The sequence below is a fragment of the Sparus aurata genome, chromosome 22 (assembly GCF_900880675.1).
Source record: "Sparus aurata chromosome 22, fSpaAur1.1, whole genome shotgun sequence".
In the NCBI taxonomy this organism is placed as follows: Eukaryota; Metazoa; Chordata; class Actinopteri; order Spariformes; family Sparidae; genus Sparus; species Sparus aurata.
In genome coordinates, this window is record NC_044208.1 from 25429149 (window position 1) to 25442280 (window position 13132).

Below are 13132 nucleotides of genomic sequence, written 5' to 3' on the forward strand. Positions count from 1 at the left end.
CACAGATACTCTGAGCTCTGAGCATGTCATCGATATTAATGCTGCACCCATAAATGTTTACTAGTGCAGGTAGCAGTGAATTCATGCAAATCTGAATGATGTTTAAAGAAATTTAATCATTTGAACCTGTTTTTTTTTTTTTTGCATTTGATTTGGTGATGATCATTAGTGACTACACACTCTCCACAGTCATGCACTCTCTCACCCGTTTGATGTACTGCACCACCTCGTTGACAAACGATCTGTTGATCTCCAGCTTCTCTCTGTGGGGAGAATTTTATCCACAGTCAATCCGAGCAGAGCTAAATCTCTAGTATTTAGCGACATCTAGTGGTCACACAACTGTAACACGTCACGTCTACTGTTTACTGTTAGTTATTAATGTTTAAACACAGAAACTCACTCTTCTGTCACATTCTTGTCTTTAGATTTGGCCTCGTTGATCTTCTCTTGCCGTTTCTTGTCCATTTTCTTCTTGATATCCTTCTTCTCCCTACAGATCGTGAGATGGAGATAGTGAGGATGAAAACACAGGAACCTTCTGTGTTTGTTGAGTGTGTGTGTAAAACGCTGTATGCTGAGCACAGTCTTACTTCTCACAGATGTCTCTGAGCTTTTTGAGCTGAGCGCTCTGGCACTCCTCTGCGATGGTGGTCAGCTTCTCCACCAGCTAGAGAGTGACACACAAAGAGAGAGTTCAGGGGCGAAGTGACCGAGACAGGAAACATCTGCTTTAAATCTTTCATCCTCTCAGTCTAACTCGTTGAGATTTTGTTCATAATTAAACAACATTCGGAGCAGAGGACAAACACAGTCGCCATTATGCTGGCTTTCTTTTGCCTGACTGAACCTCTCTGACACCTCAGCTGTGCAGGCGTACTGGAGCAGAAGTCATTTATTTTTCCGCACCGTGCGACAGAACACGTGCGCAGGCAGCACAGTGATGTAATATTCTACCTGGTGAGTTTATAGCAGCGTTCGCTTATTCACTTGTCTCATAAGATTAGTCTGTGTTAGCGTTGCTGAGCTTCGGGACAACGGGAGACAGTCAGCGCTTTATCCAGTCCAACACAAGTCAGGGCAGGCCGTGTGACTGCTACATCCAGTGTGTGTTTATTTGTATTACGTATGTTTCTACATGTATGTTTGTGTGGGAACACTGACTGCCCCAACTCGTACTGTATATTCAGAGAATGTGCATGCAAGGAAATGACTTAATGAACGTTTTTACACAGTAATCAATCAGGCACTCAAAGAGAGCTCACTGTAATGACGGCACAAGTCCTGTGACCATACATAGACACACAGATGTAGAGAGGTGATGGGAAATCTGATCTACATGAGAACTAAAACTTTAAGTCCGTCATCCATATATGTGCAGCATGTACCGAGCAATAATTACAAAATACTTCATGGACCTTAGGGGAAACAGCGTGGTTTCTGCTAAAAATATCCATACCTACACATTTGCCAATCATTAGGCAATTTCACTACAAAATGCAAAAGAGTTATATAAGCTCATGCAAGTGGTTTTTTTTTCAACACTCAGAGCTTCTGAGAGTCTGGACTCGCCAACGCCAATTCAATCTGGACGCAGCACAAACCAGGCTTCAACACATTATCAACTTTATGATTTCTATTTTTCATTAAATGTCTTAGTGATCAGCACATTGTTAGTGACACTGACACAGTGTAGCTGAGGATCATTTACAGCAATCCTATAATTGTTTTGCTGGTGAGCTAACTGCTAGAGAGAGAGTAGAGAGTGAGTAGAGAGTGTGTTATGTTGTTACTGCTGAGTTCATGCATTTTCATTCCTAAATTCCTAAATTGCAGAAACACAATGTGCCTAGTTTTCTCTAGCGTACAGCCTCGACAATTAATGTAGTTCAAAGAATATATCTGAGTCAGAAACGGTGTCGGCCCAGATCCAAATGTTCAGGTCTCTCCTCTATTGTTGGAGTTTGACACACTCAGAGGGACTTCACGGTGCATTCAGGTGCACGTCTTGAAGTGTGAAATCTTCTTCATATGGCAAAGGTGTGCCATCATGATGTGTTCAAGTGCACCTCGCAAATATAAACTTAAATTATTTTGTTATGCTCTGTCTCAGATGCGAACCTTTGAGTAATACGTTAGAGAACATCTGCTCTCTTTTGTCAGCAGTTCCAGCGAATGATGACGTGGAAATCGGGTGTTAACGACAAAACCGTTCACATGCTGGCTCTTGAAAGCGAAGTGAAAACAGAAATTACAAGACAGATTTGTTTACGATCCACGTTTCAAGCCAACCAGTCTGCCCTCACGTCAACATGTATGCGTTCGCTGTGTGTGTTTGTGAGCACCTGCTTGATGTGTTCTCGTTTCTGGTACTTTTCGCTGTAGTACTGCTCCTGGCGCAGTGTGAGGAGCTGTTGCTGCTGCTGTTCCTTCAGCTCTGCGAGCCTCTGGCTGCTCTCCTGATCCAGCTCACACAGCTCCTGGTCCAGGGCCGACAGAGAGTGTTCGGACCGACTGCAGAAAGAGACACACACACACACACAAAGGGAACATCCGCAAAATGAGACACCTCTTTCTTTCTTTGAGCACAGTGGTCCTCACTCTTTAAATAAAACACTTGATCTTAAAGTTTGAAGTTATTTCGACCTCTTGTCTTGCACCTTGAAGTAACTTGGTGGAATTGTGCTATCTGTGCTCCTCTGTGGTCCACACTTGGCTGAGAGGACTGTAATCTTTGCTGAGTTCTGATTCTTCAGCGTGTGATGGACTCCTGAGGGCCCTGAAAGGATCCCTGAGGCTTGGAGGAAGCCTTATCCACTAATTCTTATTCTACACATGGTGCCTTTCTATTCTGTCTGCGCTATAGTGTTTGTTTTGGAGCAATATGATACAAAACAGTGGAATTTTAGTTTAGATATTTCAATGAGCACAATGGAAGACAGAAGAATATGTAGAGAGCGTAGGAGGGAATTAAAATCGTCCACCCTGTTTATATATGCCTGTTTGTGTCCTTGTGATGTAGTGTAGTAAAATTTAAATTCTATGGAATTCACTTTCCCTGAAGTTGCCTGAAACATTATTGCTTCAAACAGCAATTTGCTTCATTTCCCAGAATGACTTTCAATGATCTAAGTTGGATAAGTTCAGCAGATTGACAAAGAGACACATATACAACAATTCTCTATGTGTTTTTGTTGGGTTCCCTTTGACAATCGATGGAGCAATAAGGATCGATTTAATGGGTAGGAGGAGAACTGATGGGACATTTGAAGTGGAGAAGACGAGGGCTACCTACCTTTTCTTACCGTCTCGTTTGTGGCTCTTCTGCAGGGCGGAGCGCCGCCGCTGATGCTGGCTCTGCAGCTCGGACACGCGAGCCGTGTGCTCCTTGATCAGCTCGCTGGTCTTGCGGTGGTGTTTCCGGACCAGCTCCTTCATCTCCTTGTACTGCTTTCTCTGCTCGCGGACAAAACCTTTCTGTTGTTTCAGCTCCTCCAGCGTCTGAGCCTCTAACTCTAAAGTGAGGATGGAGGACAAGGTAAACACAGGTGAGCGAGGGCAAGATTTAAAAAAACATTGAGATGTATACTGGGTGTAGCGATACAGCCTGAAAACATTCCCACATTATTTCAAGCCATATTTCCAAACTCTATGAGTAATCATTACAAAACAACACAACTGTCACATTATATCTAGAGAATGTCATAAGCACTATAAATACAACACATACTGTAGATCTCACTTTATATGACTTTTATTAACTGTTAAAATCTGTAACCTAAAAGGTCCTCCTACAGAAAAACTTTGTAAATATTTGGTAAAAATGTGCAAATTAATAATTCAATGACATTATACCAATTTATAAGTCATTAAAGCTGTAAAAACTCTTAATTATAAAGTCTAAACATCCTGCATATTTAAAATCAATAACATGTCATCAACTATTAATGCATACACAAAGTAAATTGATTAAAAAGGCAGATTACTCGATATTCTTGACACAAGACCACCAAAGTCGGTCTGTCCAGATGTTTATTTGATGAGCACATTAGTGAAAAGCGAGTGTTCATGAAGAAAATCTAAATCTCACCAGTGAGGACGCTCTGAATGATGTCCTCAGTCTTCACTGATGGTTTCAATGATCCTGGTCACCAAAGACAAGTTCACATGTTAAACTGCAGATTAACTGTACAAATCAATAAAAAATATCTTGACGCTATTTACTGATTTACTGCAAAATAAGTGCGTCCACGTGTTTCTTTGATATAGATAAACCTTGTTGATACAGGGAAACATATATTTCAGTTATTATCAATAAAATCTTGGAGGACGATTTAAATATTTGATGTCTACTATAAGATAACAGATGATTAATAGCAACACATAAAAACAGTTTTAGACAAACTACATTGCATTTTTACATCTAAGAATGAAGGCCTATGTCATACTGAGCAATTTCAATGTTTAAAAATACCCTTAAAGTTAAACATTACCTGAAGTGAGTGTGATGCTTGAACATAATAAGTAACACCAAACTTTCAGTGTGTTTACGATGGACTTGAACTGACATTTCACGAGTGAAACTGTGCTGCTGGTCGTCTGTTCAGTACCTGCAGACTGTGGCTGGTGGCCGACCAGTGACGGGGGTTTCGGGGCGATGATGGGCGTGTGGCTCAGTCCGTTCTCTGCGGGCAGCGTGACCCTCTGGTCCACCTTAGATTCTGAGGGGGCATCACTTCCTGCCTCCACCTGTCAAATCACATCAAAGATTCAACATTTGGACAAATCAACTCAACACATTTGTAAATGCAGCGCTAACTACTGACTACTACTTTCAGCTAATCACATTTGCAGCAAAAGAGTTGTACACAAGCTTTTCTTCCCCACCTCACCTCCAAAACCTAAATAAAAAACACGTTCACAAAGGATTTATTCGATTCTGCAGTGGCGGTATCTGTTTTCTCTTGTTGTACCTGAGTCCTGCATGATAGTTTGTAGACATAGCTTTGGTAGCCCACTCTCAACATCCCTTTCCTGATCCAGCAGATCTTAATTTCCCCTTCGGCTCCGCTGAGTCTCTCTTATCTCTGAAATGTTAATGTAATTTTAAATAATCTCGACTCTAGTCACAGTATCCAGATCTCTCCCTCCTTCAAGCATTCGTCTCCCCGCACTGTCCTCTGCCTTTCTCTGCTCTACCGCTTTTGGCGACTGTTGCCATGGTCACAGCATGAAGCAGCTCCCCCGTCGGCCATCCTCGAGGGCAGTCGTATCAGCTGGCAAATCAGATAAAAGAAGCCCCTCGGGGACAACGTTTCTTTCCAGTCCCTTCTTCTCACGACCCCAGATAACCCTGCGTCCTGCCTCGCCTCGCACCTCACATTTCTTCCACGTCTCTCCTCAGATATCATGCTCTGTCAGTTCCCTGATGTATTATGTCTTCAATAATCTTTGGCTCACCGTACTTTAGTGCATTTAATGTGACTACATGCTGCTGTTTTCCCCCGCATGCACCACTTATGAGGTTACCATTCTCCTGCTATTATTGTGATGTTGATGGCCCATTAGCGTGAGACGCAGACAGTCACATCCTCTTAAGCTGCCACGACTTGTTAAAACAGTATGAGCTGCTTGGCATTTATATTTTCGCTCAAACTGAAGCAAATTTAAGATCACTGCTAACTCTACTTTAAATTCAGTTGGCTTATCATATTGTGGTTTTGTGTATTTCATGTTCGTCTGTCGTTTAGTCAATATGCTCTCAATGTGAAAGTAGTTTGAGGAGATGTTCGGTGCCTGGAACAGAGTTAGAGTGGAGTTTTTGTAAACAAGTGTTTTGCAAATCAGCCACTGTGGCGATAAGCGGCAGGGTTGCGAGACAGCGAGGCTGTTCAGGTTTGGTTTTACCATCCGTGGACAGCTTTTAGACCGTCAAATCACACCTGGCATAAAATGCTTCCTGACATGCATTCTGAGCTACCTGTTGTGATCCGATTTACAAGAAGGCACCGTAGATTAAGAATGCGTCATAGACATAGTTTGTTAGGTTTCTCCTCATGTAGCAGCACTTAAAAACAAGGGAGTCTGGGATTTTGCCATTCCAAGTTCAATGTGTTGTCCTAGTGACTGGATCTCAAATGCATCCTCAGTGCATCTCGAGGGCGGTCACACCTGTATTTGGAGCTGTCCGGTTGTGATCCGATCACTCAGGACAGATGGTGACACCGGGTCTGAACAGTGCCGGTGTGGGAGTGTCATTCTACCGCCTGTTTCTATGACATTAAGTTGTGAAATTTAACCCCCTGATCCAGAAGGTGGCGGTAATACACCTTAAAGCAATCTGCCAAATGCCTTCAGACACCAAAGTAGAAACTCAAAAAATATTTTACATATTCATATATTTTGGAATATTTAGTGAGGGAGAAGTAGCAACAGCCATATTTTAAGGCTTTTGATTAAATATGTACTTTCTTTTAAAACACAAACCATGTCAGCCACACGTTACAGCATTTCACATATGACTTCATGCGTGCGTGGTGGGGATCAGCGTTGAATAATTCAAATCTAGCATATAAAACTCACTCTCGTCAAGCATACACCTTAAAGCACAGCAGAATGGAAGTTCACCGAGTCACAATGACAGCCCTCCCCCCCTCCCAGAGGAAACCTATAATCAGAGCCTGCAGGTGGAAGCTGGAAGAGCCTTGATAAAATACAGCAGCAACACTGCTACAGCTGTGAGGTGCAGTGCGGTTTATCATGGAGTGACTCAGAATGAAAAGTGGCCAAAACAAACGGTGTTGACGTCTGTGCCGGACTCAAGCCGTGGCTCATAATCACTCCTCTCATTATAACAGTGCTGTGAGACGGCTGTGTGTTTGAAACTACTTTTTGGAAACACACACAAAAAAAAAAACCTCCTCATGCTGCTTATTTCTAAATTGCATCTTAATAGATTTTTTGGAAAGTCTCCCTGCAGCTTCTCATTCTCGGTAGCGTATGTTTTGAATTTGGGAACCGCTTGCTTCCTGATGCTGACGAGAACGGCCAGCTGGTTGAGGGACCACTCGTCTAAATTAGAAACTGATTAGCTTTCCACAAATAAACACAAACATGATGGAGAGAAGGGCACACACACACACACACACACACACACACACACACACACCTCTTTGTCGCCCTCCTCCTCTCCTCCCTCCTCCAAAGTGAGAGCAGCCAGCTGATTGGCTCTCTGCTCCATCAGGTTGACATATCGGATGGGATTTGACAAGGCTTCGATGACGTCTGAGGAGGAGGCAGAAAAACAGAGCAGCCTTTTTGTAACAGGAGCACGTCTCTGAATCTGCAGTGTTTCCTGGCTGAAAACGTTTGACTTTTTGAATATGTTCACATGCAACTTACCTGCAAACGTGTCCGGGACGTAGTCCTTTACTTCTACGTACACAAACAGAGCAGGCAAAGTCAGGGCCTGGTTCTTCTCGTTCCTTAGACTGATGTAGTGATAGCCTGCAGGGTGAGAGTCAGATCGAGGGTCCATCAGTTTAGAAACATTGACACTGCCCCCTTTCCTATTAACCTAATGTTTTCATGCTTTCTGATGATGTATTGTAAAGAAAAGTGAATTAATCCTCAGATTTGAAGTTGTTTGAAGTAACGATGGATGATGGGAGCTCTCACCTGGACGGATGGCTGACACAGGAATGATACGGTGCCCGATGAACTTCCCTCCGTCTTCATACACGGCTATCCTTAATGAAGCAAGTGTGGGCAGGACAACCTGAGGAAAATGTATTAAAGGCACTTGTTATCACATCAGAGTGGCATCACATTACTGCAACTTATTACAGAAACTGTTTAATATTTATATTCCACGAAAGCTTTTTAGCTGTCACTTTGTACGCGTAGTTGACATATTAATGCCTGTGAATTCTCACTGTTTTTGCAAAACCAAGACGAGTTACTTCCTCCATCCCCTGACTTTCACTTTCAGCAAAGCAACATCTTAAAGTAACATTTTGTGGAAGTTGGCACTGTTAAAACTGTTGTGTTAAAACTTGTATCTTGAGGTAAACATGAGTGTAACGATGTGATCTTTCCCTCCCACTGAAGTTACACCCTTTTACAAGACACTGAACCATTAACATGATTTTGAAGCTGATAAATGTAAGTAAAAAAGTTAAGTAAAAAGTTAAGTATGACTTTTGGGGAATCTTTACAACACTGTGGGCAATCAACTGAGAAATGTGGCTCAAAATGAAGTGAAATTGATCGTAAACTTTATTGAAACGGTCTCTTTTCATTTCAGGCTTTATGACATTCAGCCATTACAAATTATTTGACTGTTCATTTGTTCTCTGCACTGTGTAAAGGCGTAATAAAAGCTAAAGTGAACCGCAGACAATTTTTACTTTTATGTATCTACACGCTGCTGCTAAAATCGATGGAGAAGAAGGAGTTCAAATACAAATGATGCCACTGTGTTCGGGCACAGAAGCCACAGTCTGACCTTCTTGAACACAATGGCCTCCTCCTCCCAGACGGGGTTGATGGCGTTGCCCTGAGACGTCTTGGTCTTGAACGCTTTCCTCTTGGTGTCGACCGGCAAGCCGAACATGTCGATCTCCACGTACGTGCCCACTTTCTTATCTGACAGGAACTGGCCTGAGATGATCTGGAAGGAAGGAAGCAGAGCCAGACAGATAGTAAAAAAAAAAAAAGATAAAACACAGAGAGCGAGATGGAGACATGAGCTTCACAGACACAAAAATACCAAAACACACCTTCACAGACAGCGTGTTGGCGACGATCCCGTCCACTGTGCTCTCAGTGAAAGGGTCAAAGTGTTTGTCCGGCCGCCTCATGAACTCTGGTTTGAGTCTGTAGCCACATTTCCCGTTGTACTCATACATGCCCAGGTTCAACTGCATGGACAAATCTGTGGAGGGAGGACGGATTAAGAAAAGTTTATTTCAAATGAGTTGACAACACTGAACGCAAACAGACACACTTTAAAATGCACATCTTATCATTTAGATTTTCATTTATCAGTTTATTTATTCCTTAAGTTAACATCTGTAGTTGATTAAAGCAAAATTACAGCTAAGTTAAAATAAATATGATAGAATGTGTGTGTTTCACTATCCTCCCTCACCAATGGTTTGGAAGTTGAGAGCCACCAGCTGACAGCCGGCGTTCCAGAAGAGCTGAGGGTTGTAGTTGGATGAATCCACTCGGGTACCTTTCGGATAGATCCGGCTCAGCTGCAGTTTGTTGTACCTGAGCAGAGCTGGTTGAGGATCTTTTCTGATCATGTACAGACGGTCTTGTTATGACCAACACCAGTAACTTTTCTCAACAAAGTTACAAAGTGCTTCACGGAAAAGGAAAATAGAGAAACAACAGCGGGTAAAAGCTGCACCGATGAAGAACAGGAGACAGAAGAAGCTTATTTAAAGAATTCATGAATGCCTTCCTGCAAAAGAAGGTTTTAGGGAGAAGATTTAACAGAAGCTAATGACGGCCTGGACGTTTTAAGTCACAAGCCGGGATTTTAGAACAGTTTGAGAAAGTTTTGGGACTTCTAACATTTAATACCGCAGAGGAAGGTTATATAAAGTGCACAAGTTACTAGATTTAAGAGGGACCTTGATCTGTTTATCGTCCGAATAACAGTGCTGGGAAACACCACGACTCTGAGTGAAGTGGCTGTTCAACTATTCAATGTACTCTAACTTCAAAAGGAGAATTACTGACAATACAATCACCAGTTGGATAATATAATCATCGCTGATATCTTGACAAGCGAGCGAAGTACTGAAAAAGAAACACCGTGAGTCACATTAAGTGCAAACATGCGTCAGTAAAAGTGAGAAGGATACTCCACAAACTCGACAGGACACTTGGTCAGCTGCTCCAAAGCTTTGGTCTCCACGAAGGACGACATCTGGTAGCTGCGATTGATCTCTGTGGGCACATATGGTGATATTTGGATCACAGTGATCCAGTGGACCGGACTGACTCAAGACATCACTGCTGCGTAAACACATGTTTATAGCTCTTCTATATGGAGATGATGTTATACGTTTCCATTTAAATTAGAACTCATTTTCAAGGAGTTTCAAAACAACCACATTAGAGTGTTTTAAAGGATTTGCAGCACCCTTGTGAACCCTGTACGTACTTTTAGAGGCTTCGAAGCTGTTAAACTTGACCGGCTGGATGTAGATGACCAGGTTGGACATTTCTTCCGTGGCAAACGCCTCACTGCCTGCTGTGCCCTGTTCATGAAAACACACACACACGCAAATATCTTGAAAAAAGCTCTGTTGCATCCCTTGAAAACAATGAGCAGATTGTTTCAAGAGCTTCACGAGCCCAAAATAATCTCAAAAGCCTTGTTGTTCAGGAGTTTTGAGAGTCTGAGTACGAATAAAGTGCATTACCACACATGCACACTAGGGGGCAGCATCAGTGCATGACAGGCAAACGGCATATTGAGCTGTAAGTCTTCATTATTTCTGTTGTTTGAACTGTGTCACTTGCAAGATACACACCTCATCCATCGAGCCCTTTTTACAGTCGTCATCATCGTCGTCTTCGTCCTCACTTTCTGCCTCCACCTCGCCTGAAACATGAGTCACAAATACGGTTACAGTTAGATATGATGATGAAAGTTCAATCAATTTTAATTGACATTTCCAGGCAAGGACTGGTTTGAAAGCTAAAAGCCTTTAAACAGATATTTATCGAGGATCTGTAGCCGCAATTACATCTAAAAGCAGGGACACAAATGAGGTTTACACTTACAGAGCCAAACCCACAGAGCTTATGGACCGGGGAAATTAATTTTAACATTGTTTTGGTCGAGCTGACCCATCCTCCGCGCTCACATAATGAGCTATCTCCTAAAGATTTCCCACTGAATCTGAGGTCACACCGGCTGGGGAGCTTAATTTTAGCAGAGTAATGGTCGAGGTGACCTACAGCTTCTGATGAGAGCGCTGCTAATGATTTCCCTCAGAATCTGAGGTCATGCACTATGTATGACTCACCGATAGACTTTCTGCCCTGCGGTCTCAGGCTGAGCTCGGCACCCTCGGAAGGCTGCGAGGAGTCTGCCATCTCCTCTTTGGTTGAACCTGCGTGTGGAAGAAAAACAAACTCATCAGCGACAGGCCTGCTTCCTACGAGGTCAAGGTCAAACTACCGTCAATAACCAGGTGAGATAAGACAATACGTGTCAGTGAAAAGCAGCGTCTTTTATTCTCCAGGATGCCTTCATGTGTGACTGAGCTCGCAAACATGAAGCTTAGATGTAGCAGCAAGATGAGTTTGCCCTGTTATCTCTGTTTGCCCTGAGGTTTGTCTTGCAGGCCACACAGAGGCAGCACCTAAAATTACTGCCGCTTGTTGAACTCGTCTGACTGACAGCTCTGCAGACTCAGGACTCCCAAAACAACACCACAATGTGTTGCTATAGTATGTTGTTAAAGGGGTGCAGTATACATTTATCAAGCACTTTTTTTTTTGGCCGTACGTGAGCGGATGGTAGCATGATGTGAAAAATGAGACCTTCCTCATCTCTGTAGGTTACAAGTCGTGAGGGACTCTGCGACAAGACACAGAGAGCGGCAGTAAGAGTAGCTAAGTTGAGAAATGGAGTACATTAACACAAACTAATGACCGGCTTCCGGCACAACACAGAAGCTGGAGAAGCCCTGCAGACTTTCTTTTTTCTGTGAAAGACATGTGGCTACACATGACACAATCAACATTTTCGATTTAATTTATTCACCATGCCTTAATGAGTAGACAAAGTTGGTTTCCTTTAAAAAAAAAACAACTGTTTATCTGTTTGTGGAGGGACAAACTTCATTATGCCGGCATCAAAAACCAAACCTCCACCCCCTCACTAATCAGGGATTGCCTCTATGATTGTTGGCTGTTCTCGTCAAACACGTATTTTCTCCCACCAGGGGGCAGTGTGTGTCAGGGTGAGAGTGACGCTTGCCCCGAGCTACTGGAGAAAACTATACGTAAATTGATCATAATGTTTGTCACAATTTACAGCCGGGTGATATACTGAATGCATACACATGTACAATAACGAGAGAAAAACAGGGAAAACATACACGCACATATAGAGGACGCATATCAAGCGCGGTCAAACCTAAAGCATATACGGCTGATTGGGGAAAACCGAAAGCCGAGAGCAGCTGTGAAAATATAAAAGTCCATAAATCCAGATGTATAAAAGTTCACCAGTGTAATCTACACACAGACACATGCACACACCCAACACAACGCACGGAATCCCACTACTGGCCGGTGTTTAAGACGCCCCAGTGACGAGCGGTGTGTGCGTCTGACAGGGAGAGTATGCAACAGCCAATAATCCCTCCAGCTGATGGAGAGGGCCATGAAAATGATGGACGATAAACAACAGCGCTGTTTTGCTCCAGTGGTTCGGTTTCTTGGACGGCACAGAGTCGTGGCTCCTTGTTGCAGATGGACCCAGACGGTTTGGCTACATTTAACATCTGAAACATCATAACTCAGTGGCTCCAGTGTGACTCGATGGTTCAGTCTGTAGGATGAAAGGTGTGTGTGGGTGTGTGTGTGTGTGTGTGTGTGTGCGCTGTGTACCTGCACTTGGGGAGGACGGCTCACACACACTGGAAGAATCGCTGTAGGTGTTGGAAACCTGCTCCGACAGCTTCTTCTTGGTGCTGCCGTCCGTCTTGTGGTGTTTCTTCTTGTTCTTCACCAGGATCTTCCCCATCAGCTCCATCGGGCTGGGCAGTGGCACGCCAGCCTCCAGCTGGACGAGAGGGAGGAAAGAAGTGAACGTGGAGAAGTGAAATTAAAAAAAGAAGACACAGGAAAATTGCTCCATTAGGACACTTTGGAGATAAATAAGCTTTTGTTTTTTCATGGCAGTTTTAGAAAGACATTTGTTTTTTTGCATCCCTCTCAACATGTAAGACAGAAGGTTCGGCTGAGTGGATCCTGTTAGTGATCGGCACCGAGCGTTAGAAAACTCTGTTGATGTAACAGCCCAAAAGTTTACACTTTCAACATCAAAATCAGCTTCCTGGGGGGAATCTGAGCGTTAGACAAAAAACATTCGCCC

General features: G+C 43.2%; 1 protein-coding gene across 3 annotated transcripts in view; it reads right to left on the reverse strand.

The window, feature by feature from the left end:
- The window catches only part of plcb1l (phospholipase C beta 1-like), a 113360-nt gene that overhangs the window by 15399 nt on the left and 84829 nt on the right, over nt 1-13132 (reverse strand). For 2 of the 3 annotated variants that reach the window (XM_030405813.1, XM_030405812.1), the window contains exons 14-31: nt 12646-12820; nt 11052-11138; nt 10554-10624; nt 10181-10277; nt 9879-9963; nt 9152-9276; nt 8781-8935; nt 8507-8671; nt 7678-7777; nt 7402-7506; nt 7169-7284; nt 4611-4749; nt 4091-4144; nt 3296-3515; nt 2346-2514; nt 594-670; nt 404-493; nt 206-263 (exon numbers count right to left, since the gene is read on the reverse strand). In XM_030405813.1, the coding sequence (XP_030261673.1) occupies nt 206-263; nt 404-493; nt 594-670; nt 2346-2514; nt 3296-3515; nt 4091-4144; nt 4611-4749; nt 7169-7284; nt 7402-7506; nt 7678-7777; nt 8507-8671; nt 8781-8935; nt 9152-9276; nt 9879-9963; nt 10181-10277; nt 10554-10624; nt 11052-11138; nt 12646-12820 (2088 nt within the window). Of the gene's footprint in view, nt 1-205; nt 264-403; nt 494-593; nt 671-2345; nt 2515-3295; nt 3516-4090; nt 4145-4610; nt 4750-7168; nt 7285-7401; nt 7507-7677; nt 7778-8506; nt 8672-8780; nt 8936-9151; nt 9277-9878; nt 9964-10180; nt 10278-10553; nt 10625-11051; nt 11139-12645; nt 12821-13132 lie in introns of those variants that run through there. The other variant, XR_003982468.1, reaches the window with a different exon arrangement.